General features: G+C 40.6%; 1 protein-coding gene across 1 annotated transcript in view; it reads left to right on the top strand.

Moving 5' to 3' along the window:
- The window catches only part of ANXA5 (annexin A5), a 31343-nt gene extending 24051 nt beyond the window's left edge, over positions 1-7292 (top strand). The window contains exons 8-12 of the mRNA XM_065878334.1: positions 2320-2413; positions 3321-3416; positions 4980-5038; positions 5246-5368; positions 6764-7292. Of these exons, the coding sequence (XP_065734406.1) occupies positions 2320-2413; positions 3321-3416; positions 4980-5038; positions 5246-5368; positions 6764-6823 (432 nt within the window). The 3' untranslated portion in view covers positions 6824-7292. The remainder of the gene's footprint in view (positions 1-2319; positions 2414-3320; positions 3417-4979; positions 5039-5245; positions 5369-6763) is intronic.
- Positions 7293-21791: the final 14499 nt, after the last annotated feature.

The raw sequence follows: 21791 nt of genomic DNA, 5'->3' as shown, positions 1-21791 counted from the left end.
GGATTTGATAAGCCTCAATGAGTCATTCACCTGGGAATTGAACATTTTGTAGTTAATTCACTTAACTTTTTAACATTTTTAATGCGTTGAACTGATTTTACTTTCTGCCCTACCAAATCCTTGTTTTATGCTTTCTCTGGAGAGAAAGTTGAACTCTTAAAGGAAGGAGGGAGAAGGGAATCAATGCTTATTGAGTACCTGCTATTGATTGCCTGACACTGTTCAGTGCATTCATTATGTGAGTTATATAATCTCCATTAATAACTCTATAGAAATATTATTCCTACTGTGTAGGTGAAGACACTGAGGCTCAAGAAGAGATTAAGTAACTCATCTAAGACTCACAGATAGGACAGGACCAGTTCTGTTTTGATTCCAAAACCTCTGTACTTTGCACTGAACCAGAGGTTATCAAACTGCTTGGGCTAAACTGTAAAGCCCCCTCTGAGGGAAGGGGGAGGGTGAGGAGGTGTGAGGGTCCCTCATCCAGAAGAGCTCCGTGGATATTGGGCAGCCTCATTTAACCCTTAACGTTAAGACAAGGCAAAACAAAAGACTTTTAAATATTGCTTTATATGTTGATACCGTCATTATCATTGCATATGATTCAGTTAGTAGTAGTTTGAGACTAGGTAATGATCCCAAACATAATTCTTCCAAGAAAATTAAGAGATTATAGTTAAAAGTAGCCACCTCACCAGGTTTTTCCATACAACTGCTACAGCTACTAGAGAACATCCCTAGAAATATAGAACAATTGGTAAGAAAGGAGGCTTCAGCAGCGCTTGCAGTATTGTACAGGATAAGCCCTTCACCACTTTTAGGCATTAATGTATACGTATATCTCATCTGTGTGTGGAAAACATACTAGAGGTAGTAGCCAGTATCTTTGGGATGTTGATATTCTTGGTAATTTAAATTTCCTTATTTATGTTTTTTCTCTGTTTTATAAAATTTATCAATGAACATGTGTAATTTTTGTAATTAGATTAAGAAAGTTATCTTAAGAGAGGTGTACAACACCCTGATATAGTTCTAAGGTTTAGATATTTGCATGACTTTCGTAGTAACACTCTTTTTAGTTTTTTTTTTTTTTTTTAAATATTTTTATTTATGTATTTATTTGGCTGTGCCGGGTCTTAGTTGTGGCATGCGAACTCTTAGTTGCAGCATGTGGGATCTTAGTTCCCTGACCAGGGATCGAACCCAGAGCCCCCTGCATTGGGAGCGTGGAGTCTTAGCCACTGGACCACCAGGGAAGTCCCTCTCTTTTTAGTTTTGAAGAGCATGCTCGCATGACCAGGATTGATGTTGTGTATTTTTATCATTAAAATAAATTAATTTCAATATTGAGCATAGAGATGATTCTCTGGAAGTGTAATACAAAATAGATCTGTAGTAGCATAGTCTATATTCTTAAACATACTGTGATCAAAATTCCTACATCCAAACACGTGCTTTGATCACCTCGTATCATTTATTTTGCCACTTGTGGCCGTAAAGGCAGTTCGGAGTAGTAGTCTCAGCAAATTGCATTTGGCTTGCTTTAATAGGTATACTTACCTTGAAATGATTAAAAGGGTAGTATAGACATTTTAAAGATTGATGCTTTGGGTTTTAATAAATAATCTACAACCCAATAAGTGGACTCAGATTCAATGATGATGTTTGTATATAATTTTTTCAGCAATGATATGGACATTGGAAAGCATATATTCTTTTCCATGTAAAAAGGTAAATGTAGACACTCAAACCATTCAACAAGTATATGTTAAGTGCCTGCTGTATGTCAGGCACTGTGCTGTATTAACAATGTTTTAAAAATTCGTTGTGATCTTTTACAAATGGGAAAACTTTTTGTAGCTAGCATTGGTTAAATTTCAGTTGTAAAGAGAGAATATGGAGTTTTATCATGTATTACTGAACAGCTACAAGAGCAAGCAAAACAGAAAACGCAGACCCCTTAGCTCCTAGTTAAACTTTCCCAGTCTGTAAATGGATGTATCAGCAGTGAGGTAATCGGAACTTTCCACCAACCACATCATTACTCCTGAATGATTGGAAGTCATGGTAGACATTTTGGGGACATTTAACCTGGCACCATTGCTCTGCTTTATCGCTTTGCCACAGTTTAGTGGCAAGCTCCCAAGTAGCCCCAGACTGAGTGAGCTGAGTTTCAGAGTAGGAGACATCAGAACTGAAAAACATAAGATGATGAATCAGGCAAATTCATATTCGGGGAGTAAAACCCAAGTGTGATTAAGAACCTGGACATGAGATGGGAGAACGATTTCTTAACTGAGGTTGAAATTTTCACAGGCTTTGTTTCAGGCTGGAGAACTTAAATGGGGAACAGACGAAGAAAAGTTTATTACTATCTTTGGAACACGAAGCGTGTCTCATTTGAGAAGGGGTGAGTGATAAAAATGTGTATGGTACGTATGGTACTTTGATTAATTTTGAAAGTACAAGAGTCAGTGTGCCAAAATACCTGCTGCATAACAGGCTCTTGCTGAATGGATCAGTTTTTAAATTTCTTCCTTTTGGTGACCTTGAGAAATCTCACAGTTCTCTGCTTCTCTTGTAGCTATTACAAAACTTAGAGATCCTTAGTCCACTCTTTGCTATCAGGGTGATGAGGGAGATAGGCCTCTAGATTGTTACTTACAGTGACAAATCACTGAGCTGTAGCTCACTGCAAGTATTTCCTCTTAGATAGTGGTACCTAAGAGCTCACTTCTGGGCATTCATCAGTACTTGTGGTATCAAGTGGGAATAAGTTCACGGGCAAGTGACAGAAAACCCTACTAATAGTGGCTTTAATATTGGGCTTTCTGTAGGTAAGATTCCTTGGCTGATTTGGCAGGACGTAGGCTCTTTTCTGTTTTCCTTCTCCGCTGTCCTTAGTGCTTTGGTTCTCTTTCTCATGTTCGGTACCTCGTTGTCACACTATGACTGCTGTTGCTCCAAACATACCAGCCATTTTCACAGCAAGAAGAAAAGAAAGGGGTAAACTCACCATATCTGTCTATTACTTTTAATTGGGAAAGAGAAAGGTTTTTCAGAATCCGCTCCCACAGATTCCCCTTTAGATCTCATTGGTTATAACCAGTAAGGAGGGGCTGGGAAATGAGTGAACAAAGAACACTTAGAATCCATTGTTTCGGGCTTGGCACGTTGAGGCTCTGAACAAAATCAAGGTCTGTCAGCAAGGAGAAAGGGGAGATTTGTGTTTGGTAGGACAGTGCCTGGTTAGAGGAAGTATCTTTCTGGAAAGAGTGATTCTTATGTGATTCATAAATTGTTGTCCTGTTTTCTAGTGTTTGACAAATACATGACTATATCAGGATTTCAAATTGAAGAAACCATTGACCGAGAGACTTCTGGTAATTTGGAACAACTGCTCCTTGCTGTCGGTAGGTAATTTTATAATGTATATAATATTCATGGTGTTAAGAGTTAAAGTATTTTATTCAGTTGAAGCTGTATCTGAAAATAACCATCTATTTCTTTATTATAAAAGAGCTTATCATGATATTTGGGTGAAGCAAACTCCTAAATTTCCAATTCAAAATCTATCTTGTTGTTGGAAATACGTGAAATATCTGGTTATTTCATTTAATCTTATGGAAACATTAAGAGAATTGTTTAAAAATCATTTTGAAGCTGCATTAAAAGTATTACTGTTTCATTGTGAACCTGAAATGTGGGCATTGTAATCTCAGAGGCTTGCAAATGTTACTTCTGATATCTGTGAAATTTAACTTTCTTTAGAATACCATCCTCACAGTTTTGAAGCAGACTGAGAAATTGGAATCTGATTTAGAATAAGTATCTTTGATATAATGGAAGATGTGTGATAGTGGTTATTTTTCTGAGTAAATAGTTTAGAATTTTATTTTAGCTAAATATTCAGAATAACCTGGAAAAATTGGAGAAACGAGTTTGTGCCGTTTATTGTCGTATTACGTACTCACCAAATTCCAGGGAGAATGTAGTTTGTGAGTTCCCTGTGGTCCCAGCTTTCATATGGGTTTGGAGTGAACCTCTGTCTGCTGTTTGTTCTGAGTATTTGGTGTTGAGCTGAAGCTTCTGTGCTCTCTGTCTTCTGGAGAATAAGCTAAATGTGTGCGTGTACCAGCACTAACAGTAACCTTTCATTTGAGTCCACAGTTAATGAATTTTAACAGAAATCTTTTAGATGACCCCTTCATAATAGAATACACATAAAAGTTATGACAGATTTAGTTCCTGGTGGCTGTTTTCTTAAGCATTGGAGAAGAACACACCGCCCCCAATCAAGGATTTGTTATTTTTATATATTAGGGAATTTTTATGATAGTTTCTGAAGCTAAGCAGACTGAGTTCTGAGGAGCCCTAACATACAATAGATATGTGCGTGTTCGGGGAAGATACTCTTTTCTGTTACCAGTTTATCTGGATGTTTCTACCGGAATGGGTGAGTCTCGTGCTGCTCTGTGTGAATCATGGACGTTATATCAACAGAATACGGAGGGAATACCTATATTAAGATTTCAGACAGATAGTCTAAGGTTTGTCAGATTAGATGGGGTAGTAATCTTACATTATTTGCTTGAATCTATTGGAATGAAAACTCCCAGGAGGTTTGTATAATTTACTGGGGATGAAGAAGGTTGTGGCGTAACAGCCCGGGCTGCCAAAACTGTTACAGCGAAAAGGTGCTCATAGAAGAAAGGGGCACTGAAAAACTTGCAGCCCCCGTCCTACGTGCCTTTCTGTGTAGAACTCAGAACTCTACGGAAAACTCAAGCCAGTATCTATGGAGATTCTCTGTAGTCAGGAGATCAGAGCAGCTTGCCAATGAGCAGCTCTTGAGCCTGTGTTACTTTCATACTGTATTTAAGTAGAGCTATAAGCGTCAGGCAGCTTTGATTTTAATTACTTTATCCTTTTCACATCAGAATAGCATGTGACCATTATATTACTTATTTTTGTAGTGAAATCCATTCGCAGTATACCCGCCTACCTTGCAGAAACCCTCTACTATGCTATGAAGGTAAGTGCATGCCTTGAATCTTCTATCTAATTAATTTATCTCTCTAGTATGCTTTAGATGATAGACTTTGAGGCTTTTTTCCTCCTTAAAACAGGTAGTTCAATTCTACTAAATTGTTTTACTTTATTGACTCACCCCAACTCAGGGGAGTTTGATGCTATAATTGACATTTTTAAACACGTGCCTCTCTTTTGTTCTTTTTTAAAGGGAGCTGGGACAGATGATCATACCCTCATCAGAGTTGTGGTTTCCAGAAGTGAGATCGATCTGTTTAACATTAGGAAGGAGTTTAGGAAGAATTTTGCCACCTCTCTTTATTCCATGATTAAGGTAGTAGAACCTTTCTTTAGATGTTTAGAAGTCCACAGCAGACCAGTGCATAGCTTGCAAGACATGGGTGGGAGAACCTAATTCCCCTGTTAAGCTTAGACTTTTAGAGGCGCGATTAGAGCTGTGAGTTACAAAGTTCGGCGTAATGTCCCCTGAAGTACGGGTCATGGCTCCTGAGTGAAAGACTGGCTCTCGGTGAAGGCCGAGGCTCCTGGTGAGCTTGGAAGCATTATTTAGTAGTGGTGACAGATGACTCACTAAACCCAGTCTTGTCCACGGTAATAATATGTTGGTTCTTTCTGCCTTTTATCAGTTCCAGCTGTCTTTATTAGTTTCTCCTTTCTTTCATATCAGTGTTTTCTTTCTTTATTGTCTGTTGTCACCTTATCTCTAGTATTGGTTCATAGTTCAGGAAAGAACCAACCAGGTCATATCAGGAGTAAGTAAAGAGCTTAAGTATTACTGTCATTTTCATCCTTTTAAAAGCAAGGGACACTGTGGCCTATAATTAAATTTGGCTTAAGGCCTTTTGACTTCCTCATTCTTTCTTTTCCTCCCTCCCTCCCTCCCTCTGTCTGCCTTTCAGTCTTTTTTTGTCTCTCTGTCTTGGTCTTCCTCTTTGATAAAGGGGAATGTGGGCTGTGTGCAAAGCAGCATCTCAGTTGAGAAAGCGTTGAACTTTGTGTGTGCGTGGTGTGCTGGGCTGAAGGGTACTAGAGAGTTCTCCCAGTGACTCATAGCTTGAAACGTTAACTTATCCCACACATCTGTGCGTGACACAAGCAGAGGCAAAATGTACCTAACCCTTCTGTCTTTGAGGCAAAGCCGTAACAGCCAGGCGGTCCCAGCATTGCCCCCCATAGCCAGCCATATGCTATGTGACAAGACAGGGGTCCCCAACTCCCGGGATGTAATGCCTGATGGTCTGAGGTGGAGCTGCTGTAATAATAATAGACATAAAGTGCACAGTAAAGTAATGCCCGCGAATCATCCCGAAACCATCCCCTGCCCCCGGTCCTTGGAAGAATTGTCTTCCGTGAAAACAGTCCCTGGTGCCAAAAAGGTTAGGGACTGCTGTGATGAGAGACTCAGAGTTCGTTTAGAAACCTTGACTTGAACATGGCTGTAAAAGCTTCCCTGTTCTGTGTTACTAGAGGGAAGAACATACTTCACTGTCTTAGGTAGAACTGTGCTTTTAAGGGGTAAAATTAGAAAGTTAAGCATCAGTTGCGTCAGTAGGAAATTCTCTGTAAAGCATTCCTGTTGTGAAAGGCACTCACAGAGAGATTACCCACATGGGGGAAACGTCATGTGAATAAAACCTGTTGCCAGATATGTCTTAGTTTTTTATTTTCTGTGAGTCATGGGGGTTAACGGAGTACATTTGGGTTTCAGGGGGACACATCTGGGGACTATAAGAAAGCCCTCCTGCTGCTCTGTGGAGAAGATGACTGACGTGCGCCTGGGGAGAGACCCTGCACCGTGCCTGCCACCGTCACCACTGCCTTCCTGCAGTGCATCTCACTGCACTTCCTGCACGCCAGCGCGTGGCACGTTGCCTTATTCATGCCAGCATGCTATGACCAAAATATATATGTTGTAGAAGAAAATAGTAGTGCTCCTTTCTGATCTTCACTTAAAATCCTTCTCTTTGACTGTCGTAGTCCTGAAGTGTACTTATGTTACTAAGACTAAAGTCTGGATCATTTATATTTTCCTTTAAGAGGTCAGACTGCTTTCAGCCTTTTTTAAAAACTTCATTTATATTAAATTGATAACCACATTACCTTAACCAGAACCTTAGCCTTGAAATTGTGAACTCCTGGAAATGTTATTAATCAAGTTTGCTACTAAATTGAACCTGAAACATTATGGAGGTTGCATTCAAAGGGTTATTGAATAATAAACGTTTCCTTCCTCCTGAGTTACGTGTGGGTGTATGTCTAAAGAAAACTTATTTAATTTACCTACTTAACAATGATATGTTTTTTCAAGCTAGTCGGTTGACAGTGTTGTCAGTTGACAACTGAATTTATAGTTGGCTTTTGGGTGAAAAGCTTGAAATACAACATGCAAAATGAATGTCTGTGCAGTGTGGAATGAGGGAAGAGTTGAAGGGGGTCTCTGATTTATTGGTGGCGTGTTTATGTGGGCATCAATTAAAGCAATGCTTATGTTAGTTGCTTAGTAGAAAAGCTGATTTTAAAACTTAACCTAAAATTTCAGAGTGTTACTTTTCACTTTCCTGTTACAACTTGTTTTTCCTGTTTTTATCTACTACCTTCTTTGAGATAAAAAAGCAGGCAATATAGAGGCAAAAAGAGAGAAGCGGCTTCTCTCTTCTAATATTTACCTTTCAGTTTTCTGCTTTCAAACTGCTTCTTGAATTGGTGTCAATTTCCTTTTTTCACTTACTCCCTTATAAATGTATGTTTTTAAAAGCAAGTGATTGCTATTAATAAGACATTTTAATAAATGGACTCCTCTCCTACTGAAAACTCTTAATTAGTGATACTGTTCTTTTCACAAGCTTGGCTGGTCATCAGAATAACCGTGAGAGCTTTGAAAATTATGTGTGTGTATATATGACATGCTATTTTTTTTTTCAAAAGCTCTCCGTAGGCAATTCTAATGCAGAGACAAGTTGAGAATCAACTGCCTCTACTGCCCCCAGCCCCGCATGCTGAGATATAATTGACATACAGCACTGACAGGTTTAAGGCGCACAGCATAACGGCGTGACTTATGTATGTTGAAAAATGATTGTCGCAGTAAGTTTAGCAAATATCTATCATCTTATGTAGATTAAAAAAAAAGAAGAAAACGTTTCTCCTGGTGGTGAGAGCTCTTAGGGTTCTCTCCTAACAAGTTCCAAAAGGCCAGACAGCAGTCTTAAGTATAGTTACGTTGAACGTTACATCCCCAGGACTTACTTATCTCATAACTGGAAGTTTGTACCTTTTGTCCACTTTCTTCCAATTCCCCACTCCCCACCCCTGCTTCTGAGAGCCACAAATCTGACCTCTTTTTCTATTAGTGTTTGTTTGTTTGCTTTTTAGATTGTACATATAAATGAGATCGTGCAGTATTTGTCTCTCTCTGACTTATTTCACTGAGCATAATTCCCTCAAGATCCATCCACGTCGTCCCAAATGGCAAGAGGTTCATTTTTACGGATGAATAATATTCTGCTCTGTGTGCGTGCGTGCGTGTGTGTGTGTGAGTGTGTGTGTGTAGCTATCACTGTTTCTTTGTCTTTCATTCATTGATGGATACTTAGGTTGCCTCTATGTCTTGACTACTGTAAATAATGAACATGGGGGTGCATATATCTTTCTGAGTTAGTGTTCTCATTTTCTTTGGATAAGTACCTAGAAGTGGAACTGCTGGATCATATGGTAGTTTAAATTTTTGAGGACCCTCCACGCTCTTTTCCATGGGGGCTGTATAAATTTACATTCCCACCAACAGTACACAAGGGTTCCCTTTTCTCCACATTCTCGTCAACGTTTGTTATTTCTTGTCTTTTTCATAATAGCCGTTCTAACGGGCAAGATGATATCTCATTGTGGTTTTGATTTACGTTTTCCTGATTAGTGACGTTGAGCACCTTATCATGTACCTATTTGGCCATCCGTATGTCTTTTATAGAGAAATGTCTATTCAGATCCTCTGCCCATTTTTTCATTGGATTATTTATTGTTGTTATTATTATTTGAATTCTTTATATATTTCGGATATTAACCCTTTATCAGACATATGATTTGCAAATATTTTCTCCCATTCTGTAAGTTGCCTTATAATTTTGTTGATGGTTTCCTTTGCTTTGCAGAAGCTTTTAGATTGATGTAATCCCACATGTTTATATTTGCTATTGTTGCTTTTGCTTTTGGTGTCCAAAAAATCATCACCAAGACTGATGTCAAGGAGCTGACCACCTATGTTTTCTTCTAGGAGTTTTTGTGGTTTCAGGTCTTACATTCAAATCTTTAATCCATTCTGAGTTAATTTTTGTGTATGGTGTAGTTTAGTGGTCCAGTTTCATTTTTTTACATGTGGCTGTAAATTTCCCAGCACTATTTATTGGAGAGACTGTTCTTTTCCCATTGTATATTCTTGGCTCCTTTGTCAAACATTAATTGACCATATATCCCTAGGTTTATTTCTGGTCTCGATTCTGTTGTGTTGATCTGTGTGTCTGTTTTTATGCCAATACCAGACTGTTTTGGTACTGTAACTGTGTAATATAGTTTGAAATCAGAAAGCATGTTGCCTCCAACTTTGTTTTTCTTTCTCCAGATTGCTTGGGCCATTCGGCGTCTTTTGTGGTTACATACAAATTTTAGGATTGTTTGTTGTATTTCTGTGAAAAATACCATTGAAATTTTGATAGGGATTGCATTGAATCTGTGGATTGCTTTGGGTAATATGGACATTTTAACAATATCAATTATTCTAATCTATGAACATGGAATATCTTTCCATTTATTGTGTCCTGAATTTCTTTCATCAGTGTCTTGTAGCTTTCAGTGTTTTTCACCTCCTTGGTTAAATTTATTCCTAAGTATTTTATTCTTCTTGATGCAATAGTAAATTGAATTGTTTTCTTACTGTTCCTGATAGTTTGTTATAGGTGTATAGAAATGTAACAAGTTTATGTATATTTTTTTTATCCTGTAACTTTACTGAATTCATTTATTCTAGCAGTTTTTTAGTGGAGTCTTTAGGGTTTTCTCTTTATTATCATGTCATCTGCAAAAAATGACAGTTTTACTTCTTCCTTTCAGTCTGCTGTCTGTGTGCTGTGCCCTGAGTAGGGGTAACCAGTCAAGGATTATTTGTTTGTAAGAGTCCTGTGGGACATATGAGTGCAAGCCCCGCTGGCCACCAGAGCCAGGTAACCACGAGATGTCTCCTGATCAGTAGCTGCAAAAATTGTTGCATCATACAAGTGCACAAGCTCCTTCCTGGGAGAGACTGGCAGTCTGGAGTGAGGCAGAGTGAGTGTGCAAAGATGTCACCCACGGGCATCCTTCCCCAGAGAGAACCTCTGCAGGTCTCTATCATTGTGCCACACCAGAAGCCTGCCCTCTTATCAAAGCTCCAAGATAAGCAAATAGGCCTCTTACACAGAAAGACTGGGGGTGTGTTTTTGTCTGCTCTCTGTGAAGTGCCCTGAGAGTGGCAGTCTGCCAAGAACTATCCCCACATTTGTTACAGCCTCAAGAAGGCAAGCAGCGCTGACCACCAGAGCCAAGGGATCAAGGGGTGTCCCCTGGGCGGCATCCACAAAAACCAGGGCACCAGACTAAAAACTGGGGCACCAGATATGTGCCCAAGCTCCCCTATGGGAGATACCGGTAACCTGGACCGTTGCAGAGGGAGAGCACGAAGATAGTGCCTGCCCTCCAGGGTCTCTGGAGAGAATTACAGTTAGCCCTAAGCTGTTGTGTTCAGTTAGAAACCTGCCCCTCAGGATGCAGCCAGGAAGATATAACAGGCCTCTTTCACAGACAGACTGGGTGCCTCAGTCTTTTGCATCTCTGCTGTGCGCTGGGGGTAGCCAGTTAGGAGCTCTTTAACCATTTGTTACAGTTCCACGGGACCTGTGCATGTGAGCTGCGCTGGCCGCCAGAGCAGGCGATTTAGATTTGGACACATCTGGGCAGCAGCCGCGACACCTGGAGCACCAGATGAGCGTGTAAGCTCTTTTCTGGAGATACCAGTGGCCTGGAGCGAGGCACAGGGAGAGTGAGATACGGTGCCTGCTGGCCTCTATCTTTGGAGAATATTTCAGGAGGCCTTTAGAGGTGTGTTCAGTTAGATGCCTGCCCCTCAGGCTGACACCTTAAGATATTCACACAAGTCTCTTTCACAGAAAGTGTGGGCACTTTTCAGTTAGCTGCCTCTGTGCTGGGCCCTGGGTGGGTGATCTGTGCCAGCCTTTGAAGAACTGTTTCTCACTTTGCTGTAGTCTTGTAGGTCTCATGGGTATGAGCCCTATTGGTTTTCAAAAGCCAGATATTTTGAGGGTTTGTCAGGGGTAGGTGTTAAAACTCGGGGTGCCTGGTGTATGGTTCAAACCCTTAGCTCCTCAGGGAGAAGCTTGGGGTTTTGAGTTCTGTCCCCATTGTGGGGTGTCGCTCTGGGGTGGGGTTTATGGTGAGACTGTGTCTCAGCCTCTCCCACCTGCTTCGCTGTGGGGTTTTTCCTCGTTTGTTTGATGTGTAGGAGTCACTCAGCTAGGTGTTTTTTTTTAACCCTACAGAGGAAATTGTTCCCTATGTAGCTGTAGATTTGGTGTGTCTGTTAGGGTGAATTCAAGATCCTCCTATGTTGCCATCTTGAAGCAGACTCTTGGTTTTTCTTCTTTTTCTGTTGATAAGGTGAATTACATCAACTGATTTTCAAATCTTGAACAGTCTTGCATTCCCAGGATGAACTGCACTGTGTCATAATGCTTTATCACTTTTCTATGTTGCTGGATTTGTTTTGCTGATATATTTTTGAGAATTTTTGTTTCTATGTTCATGAGAGATACTGGTCTGCAGTTTTCTTTTATTGAAATATTTTTTTGTCTAGTTTTGGTATCAGAGTAACGCTACTGTCATAAAATGAGTTGGGAAGTATTTCTATTCTATCTTGTGCAAGTTTGTGTAGAACTGGTATGAAAAATTTCCTTTTATGTTTGGTACATTTTCCAGTGAAGCCTGTCATGAGCTTTTTTTTTTTTTTTTTGGAAACTTTTAAACTAGAAATTCAAATACCTATCTATCTGATTTTTATTTTTTAGCCATGCCGTGTGGCATGTGGGATCTTAGTTCCCCAACCAGGGAGATTGAACCTGTGTCCCCTGCATTGGAATCATAGAGTCTTAACCACTGGACCGCCAGGGAAGTGCCACTATCTGATTTTTAATATATAGACATCACATATTTATCACAAACTCAGTGGCTTAAAATAACACAAATTATTATCTTACAGTTCTAGAGGTTGGAAATTCAAAAGCATTCTCACTGGGCTACAGTAAAGGCATTGGCAGGACTGTGCTCCATTCTGGAGGCTCTAGAGGAGAATCCATCTCCTTGTCTATTCCAGCTTCTAGAGGATGCCTGGATTCCTTAGCTCTTGGGCCCTTCCTGCATCTTCAAAGCCAACAATGAATTCACTGCAATTTCTACTTTCTGACCTCACATCTTCTCTGTCTCTGACTTTTTCCCTTTTTTAAGGGCCTTTGTTGTTTACACTGGTCTTGCCTGGGTAGTCCAGATGCTCTTTCCATTTCAAAGTCACATCTGCAAATACCTTTTTGCCATATGAAGTCATGTACTCACAGACTCCCGGGATTAAGACATGGATTTTTTTTTTTTTTTTTGAGTGGGAGTGGGGACATTTTTCTGCTAACCACAGATGGTTTCCAAAAAATGTTTTTGTGGTATACACAGCATTTTTCCTTTATTAGGGTAAGAATGATGCTCTACATCCTAGGTATAAGTGAAACTTCCAAATAAAATATACCCTTAGTTAATATAGCTGACATAAATGGGGAAACACATTTTATTACTGGGTTTTGAATGTATACTTAATTTTAATGATCAAAAACCTCTGAGGATGTTTTTCCCGCCTTGAACATATGTATGTACACATGCGCTTTGAAGAATCTCCCACCAAGTCTGTGGTAGTCTATCTTGTGACAGTGGGTGGTGCTGTTGGCATAAATTTACTTGCATCACATAAAACTGCACTTCTACTTAACTGAAGTTGTTGATTTTTCAGCAGCAGCGGGTATTCCTACACAATCTTCCTCACCCCAACACTCAGACAAAAAGTGAATTTAAAATTTAATTCCCTACTTGGTTACTCATCTGTCACTTGGTGGCTTAGAATCATCTTGTTTTCCCTGGTTTAGGATGTTCAGTGTTTTCTGAAGCACTGGTTTGTCTTTTGCCCCTGAGATATTTGGTAGTTAAGTCCCACCTTCTCTCCTGCTCCCAGCCCTGCAGTGGAGCACGGAGCACGTCGCCTTCCCCTGTAAAGTCTTTGGATATTTTCTATGGATGATGTATATTTCTCTTCATTTTTCAACCTGACAGCATTTAAAGATACAGCCAGAGGTGCACATAGAGAAAAAAAATCCCCTTCTGCAGAATGAATTTGTCTTCTGTGTTTTGATACTTGAAGGAATATTTTAAAAATTTAAATTCACGTTTTTAAACCGTTGTCTTTTCATACACAAATGTCTAAAGCTGTATTCATCACACATCCCACAGACAAGTTTGCCCTCCCCAATTCCCTGTTTTTGGTAGTAGCTCTAAAATTCTTCTAATTATTCAGTCTCAAAACTTTGGGACTAATTTTATATCCTCCCTTTCTATGTCTTTTATGTTAAATTAATTATCAATCAAGTCCAAATAATTCTTCCTTCATTATGTCTATCACATCTGCCCCCTCCTTTCCATTCCTGCTACTCCCCTATTTCTAGAACTAACTTATTACTACACAAATGACTTCCTTTTATTAAAAAAACATTTCTTTATTTTTTATCAAAGCAATAAATGCACCACGTAAAAAAGTCAAAAAATGTGGAAGTATAAGGAAAAGAGGAAGTCCTTATCCTCTCACTTCCCAGCCTATTCCATTCCCCACTGGGGTGGGTGTCAAAAGCCTTAAGTAGCCTTAAAGCCTTAAACGTTTTTATCATTTTCCGTTTAAATTTTTCCAGGAAGTTTCATCCATCAAATATATATTTGTATGTAATACTTGTAATACTACTATGTATATATACTACTCTTTCCTCATTTATTTAGTTCAAGGTTTTCTGTTGGTTCTGTGCCATAGTAGGTGGTGATCAAGCTCATCTACCCCACTTTCCTTTCATCTTCTCTTCTCCCTCCTCTCAGTGCTCTTACGTTGCTCTTTTTTGTTCCTCCCAGGTTACCTATGTACCTTTAAACAATATATTTACATTTTCATTTTTTGTTCCCACAACTGTCAATCTCTAGGACCCTCATTTGGAAGGTAAGGGTACTAGAGACACTTCACCTCTCCTCTCCCCTTTTCATCTTCCAACTCTTGTCAACTGTAATTTTGCTTTGTAAATGGTCAGGATTAATCCTATAAACACTCTGGTCTATGATCCCAGTTAAGTCTTTTGTCAGTATATTGATTCTACAATTTGAAATGCAAAAGTTCAGATTATTGACTAATCTCTAACCTAGCTGTGTTCTATGATTTTATTTCCCTCCTGGTATACCTTTTTTTTCACACACACACACACACACACACACACATACACACACTGTATTTTATTTTTACAAGAGATAAATAAACTGACACCTCCTGGTATACTTTTATCTTCCAACCTCATGACATCTGCCTTTATTGTTTCTTAAGTGTCTATAATATCCAAGCATTGTGGGAACTCTACGGCACCTTCCCCACATTTTTCCTCCTGGGATTTCTTTCCTGGAGCCCCCATCCTTTGGTTGGACTGATTTCTCTCTAGACCTGCTGCATGCTGGGCACCTCTAAATCTCAGCATGTGCGTGGCTTGGCTCTGAGGGTGGCCGTACTCACTATCTGACCTGGTTCTCCTTAGACATGCCCTGCAATCTTTTTAAAAGATCTTCCCTCCCCTCCCCTCCCTGCCTCCCTTCCCTTCCCCCCTCCTCTCCCCTCTCCTCTCCTCTCTGTTTCCTTCCTCCCTCCCTCCATCCTTTCCTTCTTTCCTTCCTTTCTTGTTTTGTGGCTGGGGGTAGGGGTAAGTAGTTGGTGAGAGGGGTTCTGAGCTCCAGGGTATTGTGTGTGTATGTGCCTTGTTTCATGTACAGATTTTCAATTAATTCTTCTGTTTTAGGCCCCGCATGCCTTTCTCACCTCCATGCTACTTGATATTTGTGAGTCACAATCTTTTCTGGGGTGCCGTGGGGCAGTCTGTCTTTCTCATTTTGTGCAGCCTCTTTTCTGTGTATTTTTGGTTAGGGCTTCATCAGACAACACTTGTCCTTCCCTTCTTTCATTTCCCAGAAATTTGATGACATTTCTCTTGCGCTGATGGCTTCCCCCCACCACTTCTTTCTTTTGTGAGATTTTTAACGCCTTGATTCTCATTCTTAGAGTCCAAGGTTCATAACCACTCAGACTGCCACCTAGAACTGCATGTCCTGAAATGACTTTGTAAGTGCCCGTGCTGGTTACAGCCTCTTCTGCCATTCCTGCCAATTTCCCGTGCCCTTGCTCTCCTACTTCCCTTTGCACCATGAGTGCGTCTCCCTTCCAGAAGCCTTGACCCCGTTCCTAATGCGCCAATCAGGTTGATGTAAAGAAGACGGTATCTAAACTACTTCCCTACCTCTCTCACAGAGGATGGTCGCCAGTTGCCCTGCTGGGCGGGATTCCTACTGCTGATCTCTGGGTCCCAGATTTGTCTGAAGACACCACTTCTTCTGCCCCTTCTGCCCCAGGCTCCCAGGACTTCACTTCTGCTTCATTCCTCTTTCTAGCAACCTTGTCTTGTGTCAGCCTCTTCTCTCGCCTGTTGGCAGTCTTGTGAGTTGGCCACGGTATAGCACATCTCCAGGGCGATCGTGGCTGGCAGGCCCCAGTCACCATTTCGGGTGCCCTGGTACTATGTTCCGTCTGCCTCGTTGGGCCTCTTGCCTTCTGGAAATCCAGCCGCAAGCTGCTGCCCCATCTCCCCTGAAGTTGTCACCTCTTTGAACCTTTCCTTGTCCTCCTGGTTGCCCTTCCTGCTGTTAGCTCCGTCTGCCACCAGATAGCGCTCGGACCTAACACGTTTTCTCTCATTAGGTGCCAGCTTCTCCCTTTCCTTGCTTGCTTAGGTGGTTACAAGGAATACAAAAATACTTTGTACTCCCATCTGCTGATATATCACCCTCCAGTCCTACACATCTTACAGTCTATATATTCTCAATGGGGGAAATATCACCCCCTAAGAGGGTGAAAGTTGCTTCTTGGGGGCTGAAAAAAATTTACTCTTTTTGTGTGTAAAGCATAGATATATACATACAGTACATAAACAGATAAGCAATATATCTGTGGTATTAAAAATTCATGAGGGCTTCCCTGGTGGCGCGGTGGTTAAGAATCCGCCTGCCAATGCAAGGGACATGGGTTTGAGCCCTGGCCAGGGAAGATCCCACATGCTGCAGAGCAACTAAGCCCGTGTGCCACTACTACTGAGCCTGAGCTCTAAAGCCCGTGTGCCACAACTACTGAGCCCACATGCCACAACTACTGAAGCCTGTACGCCTAGAGCCCATGCTCCACAACAAGAGAAGCCACCGCAATGAGAACCCTGCCCACCACAACAAAGAGTAGCCCCCGCTCACCACAACTAGAAAAAGCCCGTGCACAGCAGCGAAGACCCAACACAGCCAAAAAAAAAATCACAGGGAGTGGTGATTAGGGGAAAAAAATGCCTGTGAAAGCTGCTTGTTTGTGTGTTAGGGGACAATAATAAAACAAAAGTTAAGGAACGCTGCTATAATCTTTGCCGGTTTACTTTTTAGGTCTCATTTTCATCATGTCTCCACTTGCCCAGAAGCCTTCAGTAGTTTCCCGTGGCCAACTCTATAAAGCTGAATCATGTTCTGTAGTTCAAAGTTCTTCCTATTTGGCCCCCAACCATCTTTCCAGTCCTGGATCCCATGTTCTCCTTACATAGATCATCCACTCCAGTTAGATTGCTGTTCAAAGCCTCCTAATCACAGCCTCTGCTCTCCTTCTTTGCTCTTATCAGCTTGTGTCGTTGGCCTTTGGCTGGCATCTGGGAGCTTGGGTTCTGAGAAGGTTCTCATCATGGCTACAACTGAAAAGAGCAGCTCACTGGATTTGGCTTGTGCTGAACCCCTGCTTTCCTTCTGGGAGTCTGGAATTTGGGTATGTGCTAGGCAGAGAATGCCTACGTGACCAGCCCCCAAGGAAAACTTCGGGCAGTGAGTCTCTGATGAGCTTCCCTGGCACACAACTTTTCACATGTGTTGTTACAACTTACCGCTGGGATAATTAATGCATCCTGTGGGACTCCACTGGGAGTGGGCTCTTGGAAGCTTGTGCCTGTTTTTTTCCAGACTTCTCTGCATACAGCTTTTCCTGTGCTGATTTTGCTTTGTATCTTTTCATTGTAATACATCTTAGCTGTGAGTATGACTATATGCTGAGACCTGTGAGTTCTCCTAGAGAAAGATTGAACCTGGGGGTGGTCTTGGGAACCCCTGCAATAACATGACTAGTGGTTTCCATTGTCCCTTTGGTTCTCAACCAATCCTTCATGAAATGAGAGTGATAGGAGTCTTGTTGCCCAAAGATGTACAATGAGGCTTAATAGCTTTGGGAGGAAAGTAATGGGCAGGACATACGTCCATGGCCTGGGGTGGATTGTGTTAGGTTAATTTAGCTAAGCTGAAATTGTGTTTTCCAGAATTCCCTTTCTGGTATGGTTCTGGGTTAGCATAGGTCATGAGAGAGATTTTGCACAGGATTCAGAAGGCAGAAGTGGAACAGAAGTCAGCTTGCTTTTTATTCTCTAAAGCTTAGTGAGGCGCTGTTACAGATCGTGAGTGCTGTCGTTTATCCACTGGCTCGTCTGGTTGGCATGGGACAGCAGCTGGGCTTGTATCAACTGCAGCTCCTGCCTCATCCTCCTTCAGGTGCCCCCTACCCCCAACTCCTGGGCTTAGGTGTGTGTTTAGCTTTAAGGTGAAGGGCACCGGGTCTCTTGCAGGACACACCCATCATCAAAGTTGGAGACTTGGAGGTGGTGAGAGACAGAGGCAGGTTCCAGCCCATCCATATGGGTTCAAGCTCAGCCTCCCAGGAGCGAGGGAGGCAATCCACCATAGGCTAGGAGTGTCCACTGACGTTCTTGTTGGGAGAGTCAAGAGAGCAAGTCTCCTCCTACTTGGACATTTCTCAGGGCTGTGTTTACAGCAAGCCCACCTTGAGGGTGAGATAATATCTTACTTACAGATAAGAACATGTTTGCTTACTGCTTACTACACTTACTTATTTTGGTGAATTTTCCAAACTCAGAGTGTCTCAGCTGGGATGCAAATTCACCATATGTGCAGCATCCATCTGGGACCCTCTGCGTTGCCCCCATGGGACTTGGGGGACAAGGGGAACCCAGACAAACCTCATGGTCATGCTGCTTGTTGTACTGTGAGTAAATAGTAAAAGGCTAACTTAGGAGCTTGTTAGTAGGTTAAACTCCTAGACTCTGACAGCAGGTTCTAGTTTGTCCTTGCCTCTTCCATTCTGTTTCCATCTTCCCTTCCTAACTGTCGGCTCTGTGGACTTCGGGCACCAGACACAGAAACACAGACTCACATAGACTATTTAATCAGATCCCACAATTGTGTAGGAATAAATCCCCCAAATGAATACCTATTACATGTGTTCCTCAGTGGGTATGTTAGACATCATTTATAGACCTGAATTTTTGACACAAAAAATATTTGAGCAGTCTAATTATTCTAAAAAGAAGAGGGATTTGTGAAATTGAATTAGATTTTTGAAAATAACCTTTGTCTTTCTGCATTATTAATTTTGTGTAAGTATTGGAATGCTCTGTTGTGTATTTGTTTTTCATTTGTTTAGATCCGTACCACCTGCAATGTAACCTTGGGAGAGAAAAAGAACACTGAATTAAAATACTCCAGGCTTTGGGACTAAGTTCTTGTTTGATAGGGGGAAAGGTTGCTAAAGGAGAGGGTAATGAAACCCAGGTCAGTTAAGGCCCTCGATAAACTCCATGGACATTTTCATGTACTTACTTGCTATAAGAGTTAATTTTAAGGTATAGTCAACACAAAAACCAGCCTGACTCTTGGATGTAAAGCAATATAAAAATGTGTTTTGTGACAAACAATATCTGCATTTTTTTCCAGTTACAAAGTTCAAATGACTCCGTTCATTAAATATGATCCTTAAAGAGGGAGAAATCATTATTTGCGTTTCCTGGCAATGAAAATGACTGTTAGTTTGCTCTGTGCAGTTCTGCTTCTGAGGAGGGGAAACCAAAGATCTTTCGTAGAATAATTCTTCTGGCAGTGTCCCAAGTATAAAATAACTTAACTATCCTAACATTGCTGGAACATGATAACACCTACTCTTATTTTAAGTGGACAGCAGATATGAGAAGAGATTCTTGCTTACTGTAGTAGGAAGAATGTGACCCAAGAATGATCTTTTCTACTGAGAATGGAACAGAAGTGAAACACTAGACTGCAGGTTTTTTTAAGGAAGTGATTACAACTATCTGATTTACCGCTATATTCTTAGAGCCCAGCACAGTGTCTGGCACAAAGGATGTGCTTACAGATTATTTGTTTAATAAATGAATGAACTCAGAGAGAGACTCATCAAGCTTTACCCCTAGAGGGCAGAACCCTTCTGAGTACAGATAATCCAACTAAATTCCTGAATTTGGAATTTAATTCCAGAGAGGATTTATCAATCTTACTATATATGATTTCTTGATATTAGTGTTTATTATTTTGACTTATTCTTGGCCAGTATATATTCTATGAGTTTTTTGAGCAAGGATGTTTGTGAAATATTTTTAATATCTGTGCATATCTGTGAATGTCATTTTGTTGTCTTCTGCATGAAAAGCAACTTGGTTGGTTGTAAAATTTGTTCTTGTTCAAAAGCTATAGATGTTTCTTTTTTTCATTTAGCACTGTACAAGAAATTTTTAAAAATGAGACCAATCTGTGTTACTTTTCCTTCTCCCTTTACCTCCATCAGACCGGAAGTTTATAAGATTTTTTTTTTCTTTCTTGTTTTAATTTAAAAATTTTACCAGGCTGTGTCTAATGATGAATTTCTTTTAGTTGGCTTTCCCTGGAATGAGGTGAACTGTTTTAATCTGAGACCCCAAGACTCTTTTTAAAATTTAGAGGATTGCTTAATTATAGGTTTGATTTTTTCCAATTGTTTTAGTTGCTTCCTGAGAGAAAAATATAATTCTTCGGTCAGATCTCTCTTCTCTCCTTTCCTTGGTTTTCATTTCTTTATCATTTTTCTCTATGCTTTGAGACCATGTCTCAAATTTGTCCTTTCCCTCATGGTCTGAAGTTTTTATAATGTGAATTCTGATCTTTTCTTCTCCCGAAGTTAATTATAAGTGTTACTGAATATTTACTTTCTCTGCAACCCTCTTACCTGGTTTCTTTCCTGTCTTGCCATTTTATTTCAGGATCTTATTTCTTTATGCCAGCTGTACCTTTCTCATGGAGGTCCTGAAGTCTGACTTCTTATAGAAGATGCCAAAATGTTCATTGCTTTATAAAAAAAAAATATATTATTTTCAGAATACTGCTAAGTCTTATTCCTATTGACATAGGCAGTTGCCTCAAGAAGAAATTAAGAAATCAAATGGCAGCTTCACAAAAATTATTCCTTGCTGGCATTAATCCTGCTACCACTAAAACATGCTGAATAAGTATTTGTGAAATATAGTTTTATAGGGGTGCCATGTTATTAGTCTCTCTAGAAGATGCGTATGTTTTATAATAGCCTGATCCTAAAATTATGTGTGGTAGGAAGCAGAACAGGACATCACGGTACTTATGCAATTATTTATATCTATAGGTTGTTGAGGTTACATTCTGGAACTTGAGAAGAGGTTTATCGTTTGGAAAAGCTTGAGGAGTCCCTGTGAGTGAGACAGGCCCCTCCAATCATCTGTTGGAGATAGAGGGCCGAGCCTTCTCTGATAGTCAGTCTTGGGCGGAATAGAGAAGCTTTGGATATACGAGACATTGGCAGAGTGGAGGTAGGGGTAGGAACTGGGCAACTTACAGGGGACTGGATGCCTGTCCTAGTTAATTGAGGTGGGTTGAAGACTAGGGGGGAAAGAATGAATACATAAGTGATTTTTGATAAGGGTGGGTCCAGGTGAATGTCAATCTCCTGAAACTTCTGAGTAAGGCCATTGAGATCTTTATTATTTCTTTCAACAAAAATACTGTGCCCTTACTCTATGCAGAGCCCTCAGTGGTCCCCAATTGTCTAAGATGTGGTCCCCACAGCCACCAAGTGGTTTACAGTTGAGTTGCCTTTACTATCAAGTCTTTCACTGTGAGTCAGTTAATGGCGTGTAACTGAGAACCCTGCAGGAAAAGGGCAGGCTGGGAAGCTCCTTGTCCCAGGCTACTCTGTTTATGCTAGCAATTTTAGAATTACATGGAATAATGGCGCATTATAATACCAATAACATTTCATTTGTCTTCTGCTTTTAAAAACCTTTTAAGGGTAGCATATTTTGAAAAATAAGGAAAGAAAGGAAGCAAAGAAAAAAGTCCCTCAAAATAATAACAACCAGAACAAACCACTCTTAACATTTCAGTGTACAACACTCTCCTTCTGAAATAGCCATTTACCATATTTTTCAATG

This window comes from Phocoena phocoena, chromosome 5 (genome assembly GCF_963924675.1).
Source record: "Phocoena phocoena chromosome 5, mPhoPho1.1, whole genome shotgun sequence".
NCBI lineage: Eukaryota > Metazoa > Chordata > Mammalia > Artiodactyla > Phocoenidae > Phocoena > Phocoena phocoena.
Note: the sequence above shows the minus strand (reverse complement) of the source record. Positions and strands in the feature narration are given on the sequence as shown.